The sequence below is a fragment of the Anabrus simplex genome, chromosome 2, assembly GCF_040414725.1.
Source record: "Anabrus simplex isolate iqAnaSimp1 chromosome 2, ASM4041472v1, whole genome shotgun sequence".
In the NCBI taxonomy this organism is placed as follows: Eukaryota; Metazoa; Arthropoda; class Insecta; order Orthoptera; family Tettigoniidae; genus Anabrus; species Anabrus simplex.
Window position 1 is genome coordinate 1,087,853,714 of NC_090266.1, and position 18,812 is coordinate 1,087,872,525.

Here is an 18,812-nt window from a genome sequence, read left to right on the forward strand (position 1 = left end):
ATTTTGGAGACGATAATCAAAAAAAATGTAAATTCCAATAATACATCCCTCCTCTGGAGATCAATTTACTCGCTACACTTGAATAACCTAAGTTGAGAGCTGTTGTTCCCAGTCCTTTTTAATTTTAAGACTGTTACGAATGGAGGTCTTCTCTGCAGATCAGTGGTGATTGATCATATGCAAGTGCTTAGCTTGTCCATTACTTTATTTCAGCTTAAATTTCTACCTTTTAACATTATTGAAAGCTTATAATGTTGTTTTTATCCCTAAAATCATCAGTAATAGTTCCTCTATAAACACCGTAAAGTAAAAATCTGTTGATAATATTTCTAATGCAGAAGATTTTCAGACTGAACTTCTGCTGTGTGAACTGTGTGACAAGAAGTTTCATTCTTAGCTCATTGCTGTGACCTGTATGTGTGACAGTATTCATCTTATTGAACTGTGGTTTCAAACAGCAGAAGCTGTTGGATGACTACCTAGTTGAATCTGAGCATGTATAATTAAAGAGGTAGTAAAACATTTTTTTCAACACGCACGCACGCACGCACGCACGCGCACACACACACACACACACACACACACACACACACACACACACACACAGAGTTTCCTTATTCAATGATCTAAAAATAACTTATGTGAGGGGTGTGATTGCTGAATGGTAGTCAGTAGCTTCTCACCAACATGGCCATGGCTTGAATCCCAGCCAGTTCATGTGAGGTTTTTGAAATTGTTTACATTTGACTTATTTAAGTTGATCTTCCTTCCACTATGCCTGCATACAAATAAAATAGGTGCATTTTTTTCAGTTTCTTCTTTCTTTCAGAACTGGTGTAATTACTACTTTACTCTGATTGGAAAGTACTTAGCATGCTCTTCATTATCTAAACCAGCTTCATTTAATTTTCTGCTGTACAAATACATTGCTGAATCCAAAAAAATGCAATGATTCTTAAGGTCTGTTCTTCAATTTATATTTTAGTGGCAAGCTGCATGAAGCATGGCATCCAACGTGGATGTAGACTTCATACCAAATCTACCATCTGGACCATTAGATGAATACAGGAAGAAAGCATCATATGATTGGAAAAAACTGAAACTTGTGTTTGAAGACCCTGAGATGCTGAAACTTAAGGTATATTTCTTCCTTTCAAGTCTCACATGTAGATGAATTAATGTGTTTTATTATATGCAATGTATTTGAAAAGACTTGATACCTTCTTTTGTCTAAACAACAAAAAATCTGGCAGATTCAGTTATTATTTTTATTAAAATTCTTTAAGGTAATACCTTTTGAATATTGTGTTCTTTTAGCAAGATAAAATACTATTGTAAACAATCTGGTGGGCAATGTACTAGTTGTAATTCATAAAATATAGCTGTAATTGTGCTATTTGTATCAAACATTGTTATATATACACACTAGTTCAGTTTTGCTGCTCCTTCTCAACTGTGGAAGCCCATGAATGTGCTGTCAGATGGTGATCCTCCTTAGACTGTCTAGTGCTTTTGTGCACAGGTAGGTCGAGAGTGCTCTCAGAGCCAGCGTAGCTTAGAGGCTGGAGTGAAGACTGATGAATGATGAGCGTGACTGTAATGTCGCAGCGCAGGGCTGGCTAGGCCATTGCAGTTGTTCGTGAATACAGGGTGGGGTCATCCCCAAAGTGTGAGTAATGTCAAAATGACTGTCTGGTTCGTATTATGATTTATGACCCCACATGGGAGAATGACTACCTGTTCATAGAGATAGGAAATGCAGCACAGTGTTCGATATGGGATACTGTTATAAATAGTGGGGAAAAAATTCAGTGTTGAAAACTTGGTTAAGAGAAGGAAATTGTTAAAAGAGTGACATATATTTCTCTTTCCCAGGTTTAAACTTTGTTTATGCACGGTGAACTTAATTAGTATAATTATAGCCCTTCACTTTCTATGTTCTAGGATGTTAATTAGATTCTATAAGGCAATCATTCCACAAGATTTAATAAGATATTTGGTGCATATTACACAGGATAAGATGGCATGGGGGGCTGCAGCATCGAACCCGTCTATAGACTGATGACCCAAACAACAACGCCTTTTGTCGATGCCATTAGTGTTCAGAAAAATACAGGGTGTAATTGAAATACATGAAGTCTGTTAAACTGGTGGTGGAAGATGGTATTCTAAGAAAACAACTTCAATTTTTTAAAATTCCTATCTTAATTAGTGAAGGAGAAATAAAATCACAACATTTTGGTGGAAGTTCTTGAGAAGTCATTAGGCTGGATACTCAGTCAACACAGCCGATTTTACTATGTTGCAATCCCTCCAAGGTTGTGCAGTGAAGGCCAGTACTCTCTTCAGAGTCAGACAGTGTTGTTACATATCAGTCTGCCAATAGCACTGAAATACACATCAAACCAACCCTATGTGCAACACATTCACACCATCATGGGAGTGGCTTGCAACTGGTGATTGTAGATCTGTTGAGGATTCAACCAGCCTGTGTTGTAGATCTGTTGACGATTAAACCAGCTTTTGTGGCTGATGATTTGGCATCAATAAATAGCACAGAACAGGTAGGAATCCTTTTTGGAGGCAGTCCTACCAGGGAGTGGCGCCCCTGCTTATGCGAGTCCCAGAGCACACTGACTTGGTGTGCAACATCTGCTAAGGGTCCCAGCTTGGGGTTACAAGTGAAGAACTCAAAAGCATCTACAGTGGAGAAGGTGGACTTTTATACGGTGGAGATGGCGGAAGAGGCAGTTCTGGACTTGTGGATTAATAAGAGTCAATCTAGCAGCGTTTTTACTCCATGTTAGTGGTGGCTGTAAAAGGCATCTGTTTCCCATATTAGGGGCAGCCTGAAACAACCCTGACAGTAGGAATAAAATTCCTTTGGGGGTGACAAGCCAATTGTACTAATAATATATAAAATGATTGAGTGCGAGTTGCAGCCTCAGAAATGGTTAAGGAGTCACCCAAAAGTGACGCTCAGTTCCTGGTGTTCTGGTTCTGGGGGAGCTGTGAAAAGTGGGCAACCAGTGACTAAGATTGCAACCATTTAGATAGAGGAACTAATAATACATGGTAAGGACTGAGTGAAACTCGGTGGCAAGGAAAGGTACAGAAGGGATTGAGGAAGGGATTCTAATTGTTTTGGGGTGGAGATGTGAGCTGCATGAATGGAGTAGGTTTCGTTGTGAGGGAAGACAATACATAGTGACAGTCTGTCAGATAAATGACAATCATAAAAATCAGATTTGGCTTGGAGAGTGGTTTGAAGGATTTTATCCAAGTATATGCACCTCAGACAGGTAATGTCGAGAGTCTAGAGGAGGGCATGACACACCCCAGGCATTAGGTCATCATGGCGCCCAAAATTCTTTCATTGGTACCTACCTTTTTTTTTTTCGAGCAGAGTATAATCTTCTACCTTATATATCTAATTCCCAGTTTGGTGTTGCTGAACTATTACAAAGCACCTGTAAGACTTCACAATCCCCAGACACTCCATACAATTTATCAAACTCTGTTGAACAATAGAATGAAGTTATATAACGGCGGGATCTTGGTAAGTATGGGCGATTTCTGCCTTTATATGAATATTATTACCATTTTAAATAATATTCAAGGTAAACAATAGAAGAAAAAATAAATGTAAAATACAAACATTTGGGACATTTGGGTGTTAAGGCCTCTCGTAAAGGAAGTATGACAGACAAAAGTAACTTGAATATACTCATGTAAATGACACGAATGATATCCTGTGATGCTGCTTTGCTATCAAAATAGAATTTATTTTGCTAATTAACTGATTAATTTAACAGAGTAACAGCTGTTATTGTCAAGTAAAGTAGAATGTACTCTCGCAGGATTTATTTCCTTAAGGCCGGTCTCCACTGATTAATATTTAACACCAACATGTTAAATTTAACATGTTGCAATTGACATGTATATTGTGATTGTGTCTTCCAGTTGACTTTGCATGTTAACTCAGAATGTTGAGGTTAACACTTTTAACATGTTGGCGTGTTTTCCGCTCCAAGTGGAAAACATGTCAAGTCAATTTGTTGTTCGTGAGATGTTGGCACAGCTTCGGGAACTTCCTTGCCGTTTCCATGTCAACAGATAGCCAAACGACACAAACAACGTGCTTCTCGTGAAGTAGGATTATAGTTACAACACTCTGCAACACTCATTCGCTTTGTTATAAGCTACAAATACAGTACCGGTACGTGCATGCGTGTCGTTCTCTCTGCACTATACTAAAATTTATAGTCAGAAATGAAGTGGAGCAAGATTACTTTGGACTTAATTAATGACATAATGTTTGTGGGATGTCTCATCAAAGGAATATAGAGATAAAGTGAAGAAAGCCGACAGTTTCCCGGAACTCTAAATTATCTATATACCGGGCGAGTTGGCCGTGCGCGTAGAGGCGCGCGGCTGTGAGCTTGCATCCGGGAGATAGGGGGTTCGAATCCCACTGTCGGCAGCCCTGAAGATGGTTTTCCGTGGTTTCCCATTTTCACACCAGGCAAATGCTGGGGCTGTACCTTAATTAAGGCCACGACCGCTTCCTTCCAACTCCTAGGCCATTCCTATTCCATCGTCGCCATAAGACCTATCTGTGTCGGTGCGACGTAAAGCCCCTATGTAATAGACAAGAAAAATGTTCCACCGATCAATACATTTATTGTGAATGAATTATTGCACTAGTACCGGTTTCGACCTATCTTGGCCATCATCAGCTAGCACACAAATTTACAGTCATAGGACAAAATTACAAAGATGTTACGTAAGAGCATCCGGATGTCTGATAAAAAATGGAAGTAAAATATATTGCAGTATGTTGCGTTAAAATATCTCTGATTAAAAGTGGTGATGGTTAGAATAAACTAAAACCTATTGATTGAGCATGGACATGAGTACATAAACACATTAAAATATATATGCCACATCATAAGACACTAAAAAATATAGCACATTAAACACATTAAAACATGGTATATTTTAAAAACGTCTATTAAAATTTGAGTTCATGTTGCGTTGCATTCATTCTTCAATCCTCTTGTAGTTCTTGTGTTGATTAAGTTGAATATCGAGAATGTTCTATGGCTGATATACTTTGTATTGGTATGTTATAAGAACTCTTATCAGTAAAATTTGAAAATTGAGTACTGTGCAATTCAACTGTTGATGTAGTCAGGTAAGATTTATATATACAGCAAGATAGGGTTTAATTTTAGAGCAGTTGGTGGTGACACTTCTCTCGTCTATGCACGTTATATGGTTGTTATTGTTGTTGCTGTGGAGGTTGTGTACCGATGAGAGTACGTCTGGGGCTCATGTGAGCCCCTAGCAAAAAAAATTATCTATAATTATTCCCGCGAGTGCATCGAAAAAACCTAGCGTCCCTCCGCTCCCAGTTCAGTCAAGTATTGCAAAAAATTCAGAAAAGTCTGAGGTCGGGGGGTGGGAGCTGGCGAAGTTTATAGTTCATAGAGGTTTGCTTTTGAAGCAATGAGCAGTATGAGGGGAGGAAATGTGTCTAATAAAACTGCATTCCTAAATCATAACAAGAAGCAACAGTGGCAATAACAAAGGCCACATCCTCTTCATTTGAGTCCATTGCCCTTGCTTGAAAATACTAGACACCACCTAAATGTATTACCGCAAATTGATATGATGAACTACCTATATATAAACAAAGAAAGTCAAGTTTAACATGTTTATTAAGTGTGGACATGATGTTAAATGAAACAGTATTCAACATTTAACATGTTGATGGTGTCACCAGTTAACATTGAACACTTTTAACATTTAACGTGTTGTTGTTAAATGTTAATCAGTGGAGACCGGCCTTTATGTTAACTGCATATGAAGAACCTTCATTATCTCTTTGAGTTGTTTTCTCAGTTGTGGGCTATTTTGTATATAGGAGTGATGCATCTCTCTTTCTGTTACATGATCTGTATGTATGTTCAAATGTAGTGCTGCTGCATCTAACCATGTTCATTGTTTGCAGCACAGCTTTCTTGGGATTAAAGTTACTTTGTGGGCAAATTTGTTTTCCCATTGTCGTCTTGGTGAAACTCTGTCATGATAGGTAGTTTATGGCACTGTAATAAATTGAATCGTAAGGAAGCCATCGTGTTTTGTAGATCAAAAATGCTGCTATACTTAGCTTTGTGAGTAGGGAGAGTGTTATACCTGGTGCTAGCCCCACTGCAGTGAGAGGTTTGTGAGGGATTTTCTCTTGTCTCAGCTACAGCCATGTCGAGTGGTTCCCTTTCTGAACCTTTGTTCCATTCTTTCACTAATTGCGGGCACGAGTCAGGTAGGCCTAGATCAGATTTATGGCTTAATGGGCTCAATGCTCTTTGTGTTTGGAGGCATGGGCATAACATATTTCCTGAGCTCGAGGATGGTGCTTTTAAGACTAACATTTGGAATCCTATTCAAAAGGATTGTTGTCAAATATTAATTAAAATTGAATTTGGAAATTAATTGTGAAGGGCGCCATATAAAGGGCATCGTGAGTGAGATGGCAACTTTGCAGACTTCATTCTGGATTCGTTGATGCATATCATAACTAGGGACTGGACTTTTATGTAATTACATATTTTTCTTTTATATGTTTTAATACAATTTACAAAGTTTATTATTCCTATTGTGCATCCCCAAGCATAAAACCCAAATCTTATTTCACTTTAAAACATATTTTCATTTTCCATTCTTACATGGTGCTAGAATCATGCATTTTGCTCACATATGACCCACGGATGTTCCAATGTGCCTGCCGAATTTCATGATTCTATCGGTCTTGTAAGTGTGTAAAACAGTAAAATTAATTATGGAAGATATAAAAAATGGACGTAAAATGTGAAAATGCAGCTCTGTCTAAGGCATAAGGGATCCATTCATGATGGGTTCCGAGTATCTTGTCCATTTGGCGATACTGTTTAACCAAAAAAACCTTGAAACGATGGGCTGCACCATCATGAAAATTGCCTCCACTTCTTAATTATTTTTGGAGGTAAAAAGTTAAACATTGGAACTCTTTGGAATTTCTCCATCGGTTGCAGGTCAAGAGCTATAACTGTGCCAAAATTTTAATTTTCTGGCGCACTACAACATATCGTCCACCATTTAGTTTAGGGAAAGGGAAGTTAAAAATAACAAAAATGAATTTGGACTTATTTACTTTGGATATTAATTTTAATAAATTGTTTTCAAGAGTGCTATCAAGCAATAGTGGTCAATTTAACTGAGGAATGTATCTCAAGTTTTATTCAGATGAAAGGAATACGTGGTCACTGTACTCTTAATCTAAGATTCTAAACCAATCTACAGTGTACCCGATGCAGATATAACAAAAATGTAGAATGTTTCAACCACGATACACCTAAGCTTCAAGACTATAGCTGCCTATTAGGTTAAGAAAATAATTTATCATCTTGTGAGAACCGTACGTAATTAGCACCAAGTTGAAACGTTTACCTCTATCTTTGCTATAAATAGTGAATAAACTGTACGAGGACCAAACATACATGCGAATAAATGGGCCGTCTGGTGGCGCAATACATTTTTATGTACCGGTTCGTCACAGTAATTTTCCAACAAAAGAGAGTTGTTCTATAAAACCTGAAGTGTTCCTGACGAACGAACTGTAGTAGATATTCCATGTCCTGAGGCTCCCCATCTTTAATCGAGATAAGTCTATCATATTTCTGATTAGGATAGCATTTGGTGCAATGTTTGCCTACTCTTCCCTTATGTAAGTAGATGTCATTTTCAGGTCCCACATGTCCACGATTGTAGTAATGCTCGGAGACATTTTCCTGGTACAGATGATTTCAACAATGGAGTGTAATTATCTAGGATGGTAGTGCTAATGACAGACAGTATGAATAAAAAAAATGTTAAATAAATTGATCATTGAAAAATAGCTGACATGCAGGTTCAAGCATTTTTTAGATGTAAATAAATTGAGGGCCTAATGCAAAGTATCATTAAGTCCATTTTTTGGAAAGATGAGTTTGTGCACTATCTCTGCAAGGGGTGTTAGTGGGCAACTGCTGATGTACTTTTCTTAAAAAATAAACCTTGTAATACAGATAAGTTCCTTTTAAATGTGTTGTCTGTCTTCTGCCTGTTTTATTGTTTTGTTATGTAATGTTATGATAATTTTATTGCAGAAATAAAAGGCTGTAGTGTGTGTAAAACTTGTTTCTCATCTCCTGAAAAATGTGGGAAATGGACTTTCATCCTGTATTGGAGCCTCCAAATATTTTTAAAATCCATAATAAGCACATAAATTGGCAATATTTGCTACTCTGTAAAATATAATATGCTTCTGTGTTATAAATTTATGCTTTTATTCACATTTTACGATTAAGGTATTTTTTCTAACAGTGTAACTAACGCCATATTTCTGAATGTGGCTATTGGTGAACTACTCTCAGCAAGTATGAAGCCTTGCTGGTCACTGGCTACGTCGTTACCTTTAGACAGTGATTTGATTTGCTGCACAAGTTGTTTCCCTCACTGACTTGAGTTAAGGTGCGACAATAGCCACCACAATAAATTTTATTCTGATAGAATCTTATTATTGCTATCTTCAATATGGAACAAACATGAGATTAGTTACTTGTAATAGCCACCACAGCGGTCAGAGCAACGCGGCTGGAGTCTCCATACACGTTGGCAACAGCAGCCGCCAGCGACAGGCATGTGGGGTGTTTTCTTAGACACAATTCCAGCTGCCAGTCACGCACTCCAGTCTGTCAGGAATGGACAAGAGCACAGGCGATTTCGGTAGTGGCAGGGCTTTTCGTGACTTTTTAATAGAATAATAAGAATAAGAAGAAATAATGTGTTATCTCGGCAGGAAAAGAAGGGAAGTTAACAGTATACTTGCATCACACGACGAGGAAAGATGCCATAACAGTCATCTTTTAACTGATGGGATAAAGTTCAGGAAATATTTCAGACAGAGTGTTAGTCGGTTTAGTTATATCCTGGAACTTATGAAAAGTGAAATGTTGAATGTTTTTTTGCAGTAAGACATAACAATCGGTAAATCTACAGTCATAATGGACATGAAAATCGTACACACATTTATGCTCAGAAGCTCATGTGACTAAACACTCCCTCGACTTTTCGTTGCTTTGACATTGTACCCAAGTTCAATAATTAACTACTACAAAACCGCTACTTTTATCTTATATTTGATTAAATGCTAAATTATCTTTTAAATGTTAAATATGACTAATACAGGGTTTTGTAAATATGTATTATAAATTTGTATAATCTCAAATACGTATTGTGCATAAGTTTAACCTCAAAATCTATCATATAGTTGAAAGCTGTAGAAAACGCTTAATGTTCATATATTAGGTGTATTCTGCTATAATTTGGTACATATGAAGGGTTCTGGAAACTTACTGTAAGGTTTATTATCCAGATACATGTAGACACATTAGGAATGTTAGAGAGATTTTCATGTGTATTGGTAAACAGTAAACGAAAGCTCGAGCTGGATCCATTACTGGAGTACTCCACTGGACTAGCTGGTCGATCGATGTTTCGAGTGTGTTCCATTTAGATTGTTGTAAGAACCCTTCCAGAAATCTATAATTCTAGACGGTTGATCGAACAGTATATGTATCGAGCTGTCAGTCAGTGAGTCAGTCAGTTCAAGAGAATGTGTGTTATAGTGAGTGAGTCAGTGTTGTTGATATCTGTACTTGTCTGAATAGACTCCAGGGTACTCCGCTATTAAGTGTTGTAGTGTCACTTGCTATTGTGTGTAATTGTGTGTTGTGACTTACAGTGACAGTAAAGTAGCTTACACAAGGAAGTGAACGTGTTCTCGTGTGATATTTATTTACGTCAAATAAAATCGCATTTGAGAGCGATAAATTGGCGACCGCGACAGGACACTTCGCGACTCAGCAATGCCACGATCGACCAAGTGACTGTGGCAATTTTTTCAAAATTTACAAGGTTTACCGATGGCTGGAAGCAAAGCGGACTTACAAGAGAGGCTGCACCAGGATTTGATAGACAATGAGGAGGACCCAGGCAGTTTCGACTTCATAGACACCTCGGAGGAAGAAACAAATGACCGGGTAAGCATTAAGTTTGCACAACTAACTGCTTTGATTCAGGCCCAGTCTGAAAATATCGAGGCCCAGTCTAAAATATCGAGGCTCAGTCTAAAATGTCGAGGCTCAGTGTGGAAAACTCGAAGGGAAAATAGAGGCCTGGTCTGAAAATCTCGAGGGGAAAATCGAGGCCCAGTCTCAAGAAATAAAGGATTGAATCAATTCTTTGGTCGAAGATCTGAAAGAATATATTTCAAAAATTAAAGACAAAATCAGCAGCTTAGAATTGGACGTAGATGTAGTAGTAGGGTAAAGGGGGCTAAGAGTACGCACTATACACAAAATCACTTATAAATTTTTAATGTTTGGAATAATAATCATGTACATTTGACTTAATATACATTGTCTATCGGCCTACATATATACAGTATCAAAGTGTTATTAACATGGCACAAAAATCGTAAAATCACAAAAATAATGAAATATGTATTTGCGTACTCTTGGCAGAACTGTCGGGTAAGAGTACGCGATGAATCCGTCTAAGAGTTCGCACTTAAGAAATCATCTAAGTGCAACGATCACACACTAAGGCATCGATCCCTTCATAACCAGAGCATTCCTCATGCCACCACTGATCACAAATACAACACTTCATCCATTCCTCGGCGAAATTTTCACCACATCCAGCGCAATAAGTTTCTTCTTCCTCTCTCGATGTAATTCGCTTTTCATTACCCTCTGCTGTTCCTGATGTTGACTGTTGAGAACTTGCTGGTTTATTGGTGCTACTTTGCTTTGAATATTTCAGAGTTCTTTTTGTTTTTATCAGACTCTTTTCCGTTGCTGCTGTTAATTTTGTCTCGAGCTGTTTCTTGTAGGGGGAATCAGAAAGAATTTCAGACCTTAGACCTAAATCTCTTCTTTTCTTTGTCGACTCGTCCGCTCGTTTGGGCAGGGGGTATAAAGGCTGCATACTGACCTGCTCTGTGAATTCTGAGTTTTGACGAGCAGGAACTGTAGGTGGTGTTGTCTGAGTTTGAACAGAAATCCTATTTAGTGAGCTACGTGGTGGAGAATTTGACTGATGAGGTGCAGTCCCGGGCTGTTTTGGCGTAACATTTTGTGACAAAGTCTCACTTTCTCCCGAGGTCACACACTGTGCTGGAATCTCTGTCACTGTGGCTGGATTGTAATCAATGTCTGTAAAAATATCTGGGTTGTAGGGGAAAATTCCAGTGCAAGCAAAAGATTTCTCAGCCAGAGGAACTGTTGCAACTTTACTGTAGGCTCTTCTGAGAGACTGGTTATGACAGTCTTGCGTGTAGGTGTCCCAGGATTGGCTACCATGTGTTTGACTACTTCATCTGCATAAGTAGATTTTAAGGGCCCAAGGAAACACCTGTCCAAAGGTTGAAGCTTATGAGTGGTGTGTGGAGAAATCGAAAGTGTTATATTGTTCTTTCTACAGAATTCCACTGCTTGTAGTGAGCAATGAGAACTGTGGTTGTCGAGGATCAAAAGCATCGGGTTGTCATTTGACGCCTTAACATGTTGGAAATGTGGAAGCCAGTTATTAGCAAAGAGATCAGCATTCATATAGCCTGTATCTGACATTAGGGTGAGTGAAAGAGGTAGTGCTTCAATCGTTTCCTTCCCTAAACAAGGCGAGCGTCAAAGAGTACGCACGACAAGCGTGTAAGAGTTCGCGCGTACTCTTGGGCTTCCAACCAGTGCGCACTCTTGGCCACTTTGCAACAGTTTTAAATAATCATCGCTAGATCGCACCACTTGTCAAACAAGCAGACAGCATGCATACCATCAGCGAGGCTATAGAGTGCACTACTTCGTGATGGACTGAAATTACCCCTGGTATGTGTTAAAAATTAATGCTAGTTAAGTAAGGAACCAAGAAAAAAGTTCATTAGAATGTACTAATATGATATTTACCTGTAGAAATCAAACCACTCGAGGTAAAACCACAAACTTTTGGGATACAGTCACGATCGCTAATAACTTCACTGTACGACCGCCAAAACAGAACTGCAGTGCTCCCAACTATACGAAAACAACTATGCGTACTCTTAGACTCTGCGAACTCGTAGCCCCCTTTACCCTAAGTGATATACACACCTTGGAAAACGAAGTTGATGAGAAGATTGGAGAAATTGAGCAAGAATCCAACAATTTTAAAACTGAAGTAGGCCAGAAATAAACGAAGTTTGAATCCGAGGTTAATAGAAAAATTTTAACCCCGCAGAAAATCATTTCTGTAGGCAGTAGTCAATCTGGCAGAGGTATGGACCTCCCCTTTGGGATACCGGTTGATTTCAGAGTAATCAAAGACAGCCTTCCGGAATTTTGTGGGAGGCTCGAGGAGTGTCCTAAAACATTTCTAAAGACATCAGAGTCTCTGCTGGGTAGGACAAATATACCTACGGAAATATACTTTCAAATTGTCAGCCAGCAACTAAAAGTGTCAGCAGGGGCTTGGTGGCAGAACAGTAAAGGGCTCAGCCTCGACTGGGAGGAATTCAAGAAATAATTAGTCCAGAGATTTGACTCAGAGGCTGTCCAAACTTTGGAAAAAAAAAAAGTTCTTAACTGAAGCACAACCCAGTGGGATGAGAGCAGGAGCTTTCGTAACTAAAAAACTCCAGCTCTTTAAGAGAGTCAGCGAGGGGAAAATATTGACACGCGCATCCCTTATATAATTGATCTTCTACATGATAAGGTTCAGTCGCTTGTTAAGGTGGCACAACCAAAAACATTTGAAGAGCTCAGTCATTTAAAATTAAAAATAGGAAAGAATTTCCACCAATCAATACTTGTTTATTGCTTATATTAAGCTACAGGACCGGTTTCGACCCCATATACAAGGTCATCTTTATCCATGGACACAGGGAGAAACCGGAGGATCCTGATACATGACATGTGCAGAACCAGCGGCAGATTCAACAGGTGCACCGTCAAGCCGAAGAGCGTTCAAGGAGAGAAGCCGAGAATGATACACTGGAGGAAAGGGAGTTCAGACCTGGAGCACTAGTTCTTCGTCAAAACCATCCCCTCAGCAACAATCTTTAGAAGTTCCATGCTGGGATGGCATCAGAGTGGCTCGGACCTTTCGAGGTGGATAAGAAGTTGGGAAATTCTGTGTATCTCCTGAAGACTACCGCCGATGAAGGTGCATACGTTGGAATTGAAGGTGTTATCTCAACCCCTACAAGAAGACGGAGAGACCGAGGAGTTGACGCTTTCTACGGGGCCCCAGAAGAATTCGGACTTCATGGAGGATCAGTACACACCGATACCTTCCTTGGAGGATAAGAGATATGAAGACATAGATATAAGGACACCTAGATATAATTTGAGACCTAGAGTAAGGAATGTACAGGATAAATATTGAAAGTTTTAGGGGGTTTAATATATTTTATTAAATGCTAAATTATCTTTTATTCAATGTTTAATATGACTAATACATGGATTTCCTGTAAATATGTATTATAAATTTGTATAACCTCAAATACTAAGTACAGTACTTGAAAAATCCACTAACCTTTTGACCAAAACAGTGTAGTGTAGATTCACTTTCACAATCAGCCTCGGAGATACAGGGACTGTTAAAGATCAAATATCAAACTTAGAAATAGGAAAAACAGAGGGTTTTAAAAATGTGCGAAGATGCTTAAGTAGCCATTGTTTTTGCAGTATAATGCATTCTTTAAAGATAACCAGCATGTATTTGTGATGGTCAATTTGGAGATGACCTTTGTTGTTCACTGTAATTCTGGGAACTTCTAGCATCTAATATTACGAATCAGTACAAATTTTTCAAATATGGTAGGTATTTTTTGTCATGTGTAAACAAAACATTACCTTTTTTTGTGTGTGAATACCATAATATGTACTATAGCATGTCAAAAATTTACTTCTACTGCACTTTTCCGTACAGACATCAATTTGTCTTAAGGAGCATGTTTGGTAGCACCATATTTTAATACAATACTTTGATTTACCTCTTGAACGTGAGTGGTTGTGATATTTAAAGCAGAATATTTTAAACTTTTAATCAAATATTTTTAGTATTTTTAGCACATAAAAAAAGTATTTTTCACATTTTTAGCACGTAAAAACCACTCCCTAATCATAATGCTAGAACAGGATTTTTAAGTTTTGCTATATATCTTCCAGAGAAATTGGGTTTTGCACGTTACACATAATAGTGTTGTTCTTAACACACACTGTCGAAAACTCTGTTTCACAAAATTTCATTACTAACTTTGACTTACAGTCATTCGAATGGAAGCTCTTCCCATGTTTCACAGAGTAATACGCAAACACGCCTTCAAGAGCCTAAACTTTGTCATCTTGAATTTTCAAAAAAGTGTTGCTGAACTAGGGGAGCTAAATTTCAACGTTTCAGCATCCTTACATTTTTGGATACGAGTATATTGGTTAATGTCACTTCTTCCGCTGTACAACACTGCAAAACCTACTCCACATGTATTATACACAACACAAGATTTGTCTTTGAATTTTGTCTCAAGTCTCAAAATATCTAAACCATTGAAGCTGTTCATTAAATCTTCAGGTTTATGTTTTAGCCATCACAGTCCCTGTTTGACAGTAAAATATACAAGACTAAAGCTAATGTTATGTATGACAAACAACCACAATGGAATACAGATGTTAACTAAGCAGCAAGTTCATTGGTCAAATAAGTAGATGCAGGCATTGTTGTAATTTGAATTTATGCAGTATATGATACAAAGTATAACAAAATACAAGCAATAAAAATATAATTCAATTGTGAAAATGGTCTAAATTTTAATTCAATTCTCAAGTTTATTACCCCCCTGTGAGTGGGGGATGCAGATGAAGAATACACCCACAGTATACCCTGCCTGTTGTAAGAGGCAACTAAAAGTTGTGACCAAGGGATGATCAAATTGGAACCATGAGACTACTTGTAATTAGTACCATCACGCTGGGAACACCATGGGTCGCTTTTACTTGCACGTAGTACCACTATGTTAGGTACAAAATAGGTTTGTGATTAGTAGCGACATTGTGTGGCTCAGTATGCAATTTTACAGTACCTGTGATTCGTACCCCTATATGAGCAACACCATAGGATGAGCCACACCATGGTTCTGCCTTGCCTGTGCTTAGTACCCACTATGTGAGGAACACCATTGGATAGTGCAAGTCCCTTATGTGAGGAACATCATAGGTTTGCATTGCCTGTAAATAGCGCCGCAGTGTGCGAAACACCATAGGTCTGTGTTACATGTGCAAATTTCATTACCTGTGAGTAGTACCATAATGTGTGGAATACCGCGAGTCTACGCTACTTTTGATTAGTACCGCAACATGACAAATAGCGTGGTTCTATTTTCCTAGCGATAAGTACAATTATGAGGGGCCATTGACCTGGATTTTGGACCCCTTTTGACTATAAGCATCATCGATTCATTATTGTGCTTTAGAAGCAGTCCCTTGGTCAGTAATACTATTGTTTAACGCTAGTTTCTGGGATGAGGGGCCTTGTGGGTCGGATCCACTGATTGTGTTAACTTCATATCCATCCATTAATTCTTTGTCCTCACGTTTTCGAATTCTGGTCAGTGGAGGATTATGGATTTTTAAATTGTCATAACATTTCGTCTCATTTCGTACCATTAGGAGCCGATGACCTATATGTTAGGCTCCTGTAAACAACAAGCATCATCATCAAGTTTATTCTCTGGTTATCCCTATGTGTCACCTATCTCCGAAGAGATAGGTAGTGTGAGTGGTACCAGTTCTGGTGCGCTCCTGGCGGCACTCCTCTGTCGGTCATCTATGTGTGTGTTCATCTGTTTGATGTTTGTTAAATTTTTAGGTAATTTAAATTTATGCTAATAATTCGATGTGTGTAAAGCGTTTTTAGGTGTGTTTGTGTGTGTGTGGTGTCTGTGTGTGTTGTATGACCAGGATCATCACTTGCTTGCTGTATATGGGTGACACAGTAAATTAGTGTGTACGGTGTGGTAGAACCAAACGGTGACCCATCCAGGTACTAGCCACACCCGATGTTGCTTTGAAGTTGCAACGGCTCCACAGTAAAATTTGCGCAACTTATTTATTGTAGGAGTTAAATGATTGCAGGTGTTATTTTATATTTAAGCATCTTTGTTTAGCAGCTATTGCATGTTGTGGGTGGCCCGTCTCAGTGTCCTGTTCTACTAGTGCTTCTTTGGGAGTGGTGGCGTGTGTTGGTGTACATAACTGTTCAGAAGACTTGCAGCTAAAGGAAGTGAGATTTTACTGGGTGCAAGGTATTATATTGAAGGAAAGACTTATACTGAGTGTTTGTTAGTTTGGCGGGGTATTTGGATTTGAGGGGGAGGGAGGGATATTTAGCTTGGTGTGTTATTTGTTTTTTATGCTTGGTATTTCTTGGTGGGGGGTATTTTTTTTTTTCTCCAGGGTCTCGGCCACTCATTATACCGAGGTGGCCCTGAATGTGGTAGGTAGTGGTTCTGGAGAAAGTTGTGAAGTAGTAATAGGAGGTGGATGGAGCTTGTGGTCGGCAGTGTGGGAAGGAGAGGTGGGGGTGGTTGGGTAGGGTGTGGGTGGGTGGGTTGGAGTGCTTGTGGTGGTGGTGTTTGGCCTTGATGGCTTGTTTGATGTACGGGCAGCCATAAATCTAGGCTACGTGATTGCCGTGGCCGTTTGTGCGTCTCGCCTGGTCTCGTGGTACTTGGCACTTGGGGACCGCTACACCTGTTGCAGCGGGTATTAATCTTGCAGCTAGCTGTGTGGTGGTCCAGATTTAAACAGTTGTAGGAGAGGATGGTGAGCAAGGGTTGTGGGGGACATGGATGTGACCTGGGTTTGTGTCGGGGCTGGGATAAGGTGTCTGTTTGGATTGAATTTTTTTTTTTTTTTTAGGTTGATACTGGTGGAGGGGGAGGGAAGGGGGTTTGGGACTGCATGCCTTGGTTGGTTGGTTGGTTGGTTGGTGTGACTTGGAAGGACTTTTCCTTCTGTGCGTGAAATTTGTTTTGGTAGTGATTTTTCTTCAGTCTGAGGGTTGGTTTGGAAGTATTTATCTGTGGTTGGCAGGTTTGTTTGATGGAGAAATTGCAGGTAGAGGGGCTGTCTCTTTGAGTTCCACAGTGGTTGATCTTTTGTTTTGTTTTTATCTTGGGTGGACAGGAGGTTGCTTGTGTGGTGGCATCATCCGTGGGCATGTTTTACTGGTGTGGGCCGGGGGGTATGGGGGAGGGTGTCTTAAGATTCTTGGTACTCGGTCTGGGGTTCGATAGTTACTTTCTGGTTTGTTGTACGGTTGTTGGAATTTATAATTATTGGAATAGGGTTGTGGTGTGTTCCAGGGCTGCCAGGATAGGGTGGACTGATGTATTGCGGAGTGGAGTGACCATGAGTAGGTTGTTGTTGGATTCTTCTATTACAGCGAGGTGTTCTTTGAAGATGGGCTAGAATGTTCTAATTATGGTTTTGCAGGTGATGGGAATTAGGTCGGGATCTGTGAGTGGGAATATGAGGACCATACATTTAGTAGAGACTGGGAAGATGGTGGTGTTGCAAACGCAGAACAGAGGGGATGTGCAGTCGACTTCTTCTGCGATGCTGCAATGGTTGGGTTCTTGGCAGGGTTGAGGGCAATACGATGGGTGGTTTGGGGGTGATGATGTGGTGTGGAAATACGTTGCTGGCTTCTGAGGGGGGGGGGGGGGGGGTAGGAAATGCTTTGTGGTAGGTTTGGTCGATGGTTTTGGACGTGGGAATATGCATGAAGAAGACCCTTTTCATTGAGTGAAGTAGTCTACCACCCTGGGGAAGTCAGGAAGCTGAAACAATCTTGTTAGTGCCTAGGAGGAAATGATTTTTAAATTTGGGACTTGGTGTATACAATGATTCGGTATACAGAAACACAACATAAATTTATTGCTTCAATAAGTTTCTTACACAATATGTATATAAATATAACTAAACTTCTCTTGAAGCTGGATGAACTTACACGCAATTAATGATGATATTAACAGTAGACTGAGGGTCTGTTGAAATATACACTTATACACATGAGATTTCTATATACACACGAATCTATCTTGAGGAGATAGTCTGTCAAATAAAGGAGAGTTCAAGATAGTCGAAAACTATCTGCCTTGTAGAATTATTAGTGTAACTTGCAATGAAAGTTCGCACTAACAGAATGCTAGTAATTGTCGTAGGCTTGTCAGGAACTGACATAAATATTCACAATTAGTAGAATACTAATGTTGATGTCGGAGCATAAGTGAGGACTGAGGGATGAGTAGAGTACTGGCATCGGGGCTCGACGTGGCTACAGGAAGCGGGAGGTGAGGCAGTGCCAGAGGTGAAACCTCACAACCAGAATTCAGTCCACCTGTTCGATACACATGTTTAAGTAGAATAGCCTCTGTGTTCGACTTTCAGTGTAATCTGGAGTTGGACACTGGGGAGTCCTGGGAGTAGCAGAATGCTGCTCCTTTTATAGTGCTGGCTGACGTTATAAGCAAGCACACTGCAGTCACCTCGTAGAGTCTGGAAAGATCCGGGCTGCGGCGTGTTGCGGACTATCAGGCGCAGAGCTGAGATCGCGAAGGACACACAACAGGATTGATGAGGAAAAACAATCTGTGTGAAGCAGTTGAGTATTTCTCTGTCCTGTTGTGTTTTAAT

General features: G+C 39.5%; 1 protein-coding gene across 1 annotated transcript in view; it reads left to right on the forward strand.

The window, feature by feature from the left end:
* LOC136864712 (peroxisomal acyl-coenzyme A oxidase 3) overlaps positions 1 to 18,812 on the forward strand; it is a 297,560-nt gene that overhangs the window by 15,157 nt on the left and 263,591 nt on the right. Inside the window, exon 2 of the mRNA XM_067142046.2 lies at positions 986 to 1,138. Coding sequence (XP_066998147.2) covers positions 1,004 to 1,138 — 135 coding nt within the window. The 5' untranslated portion in view covers positions 986 to 1,003. The remainder of the gene's footprint in view (positions 1 to 985; positions 1,139 to 18,812) is intronic.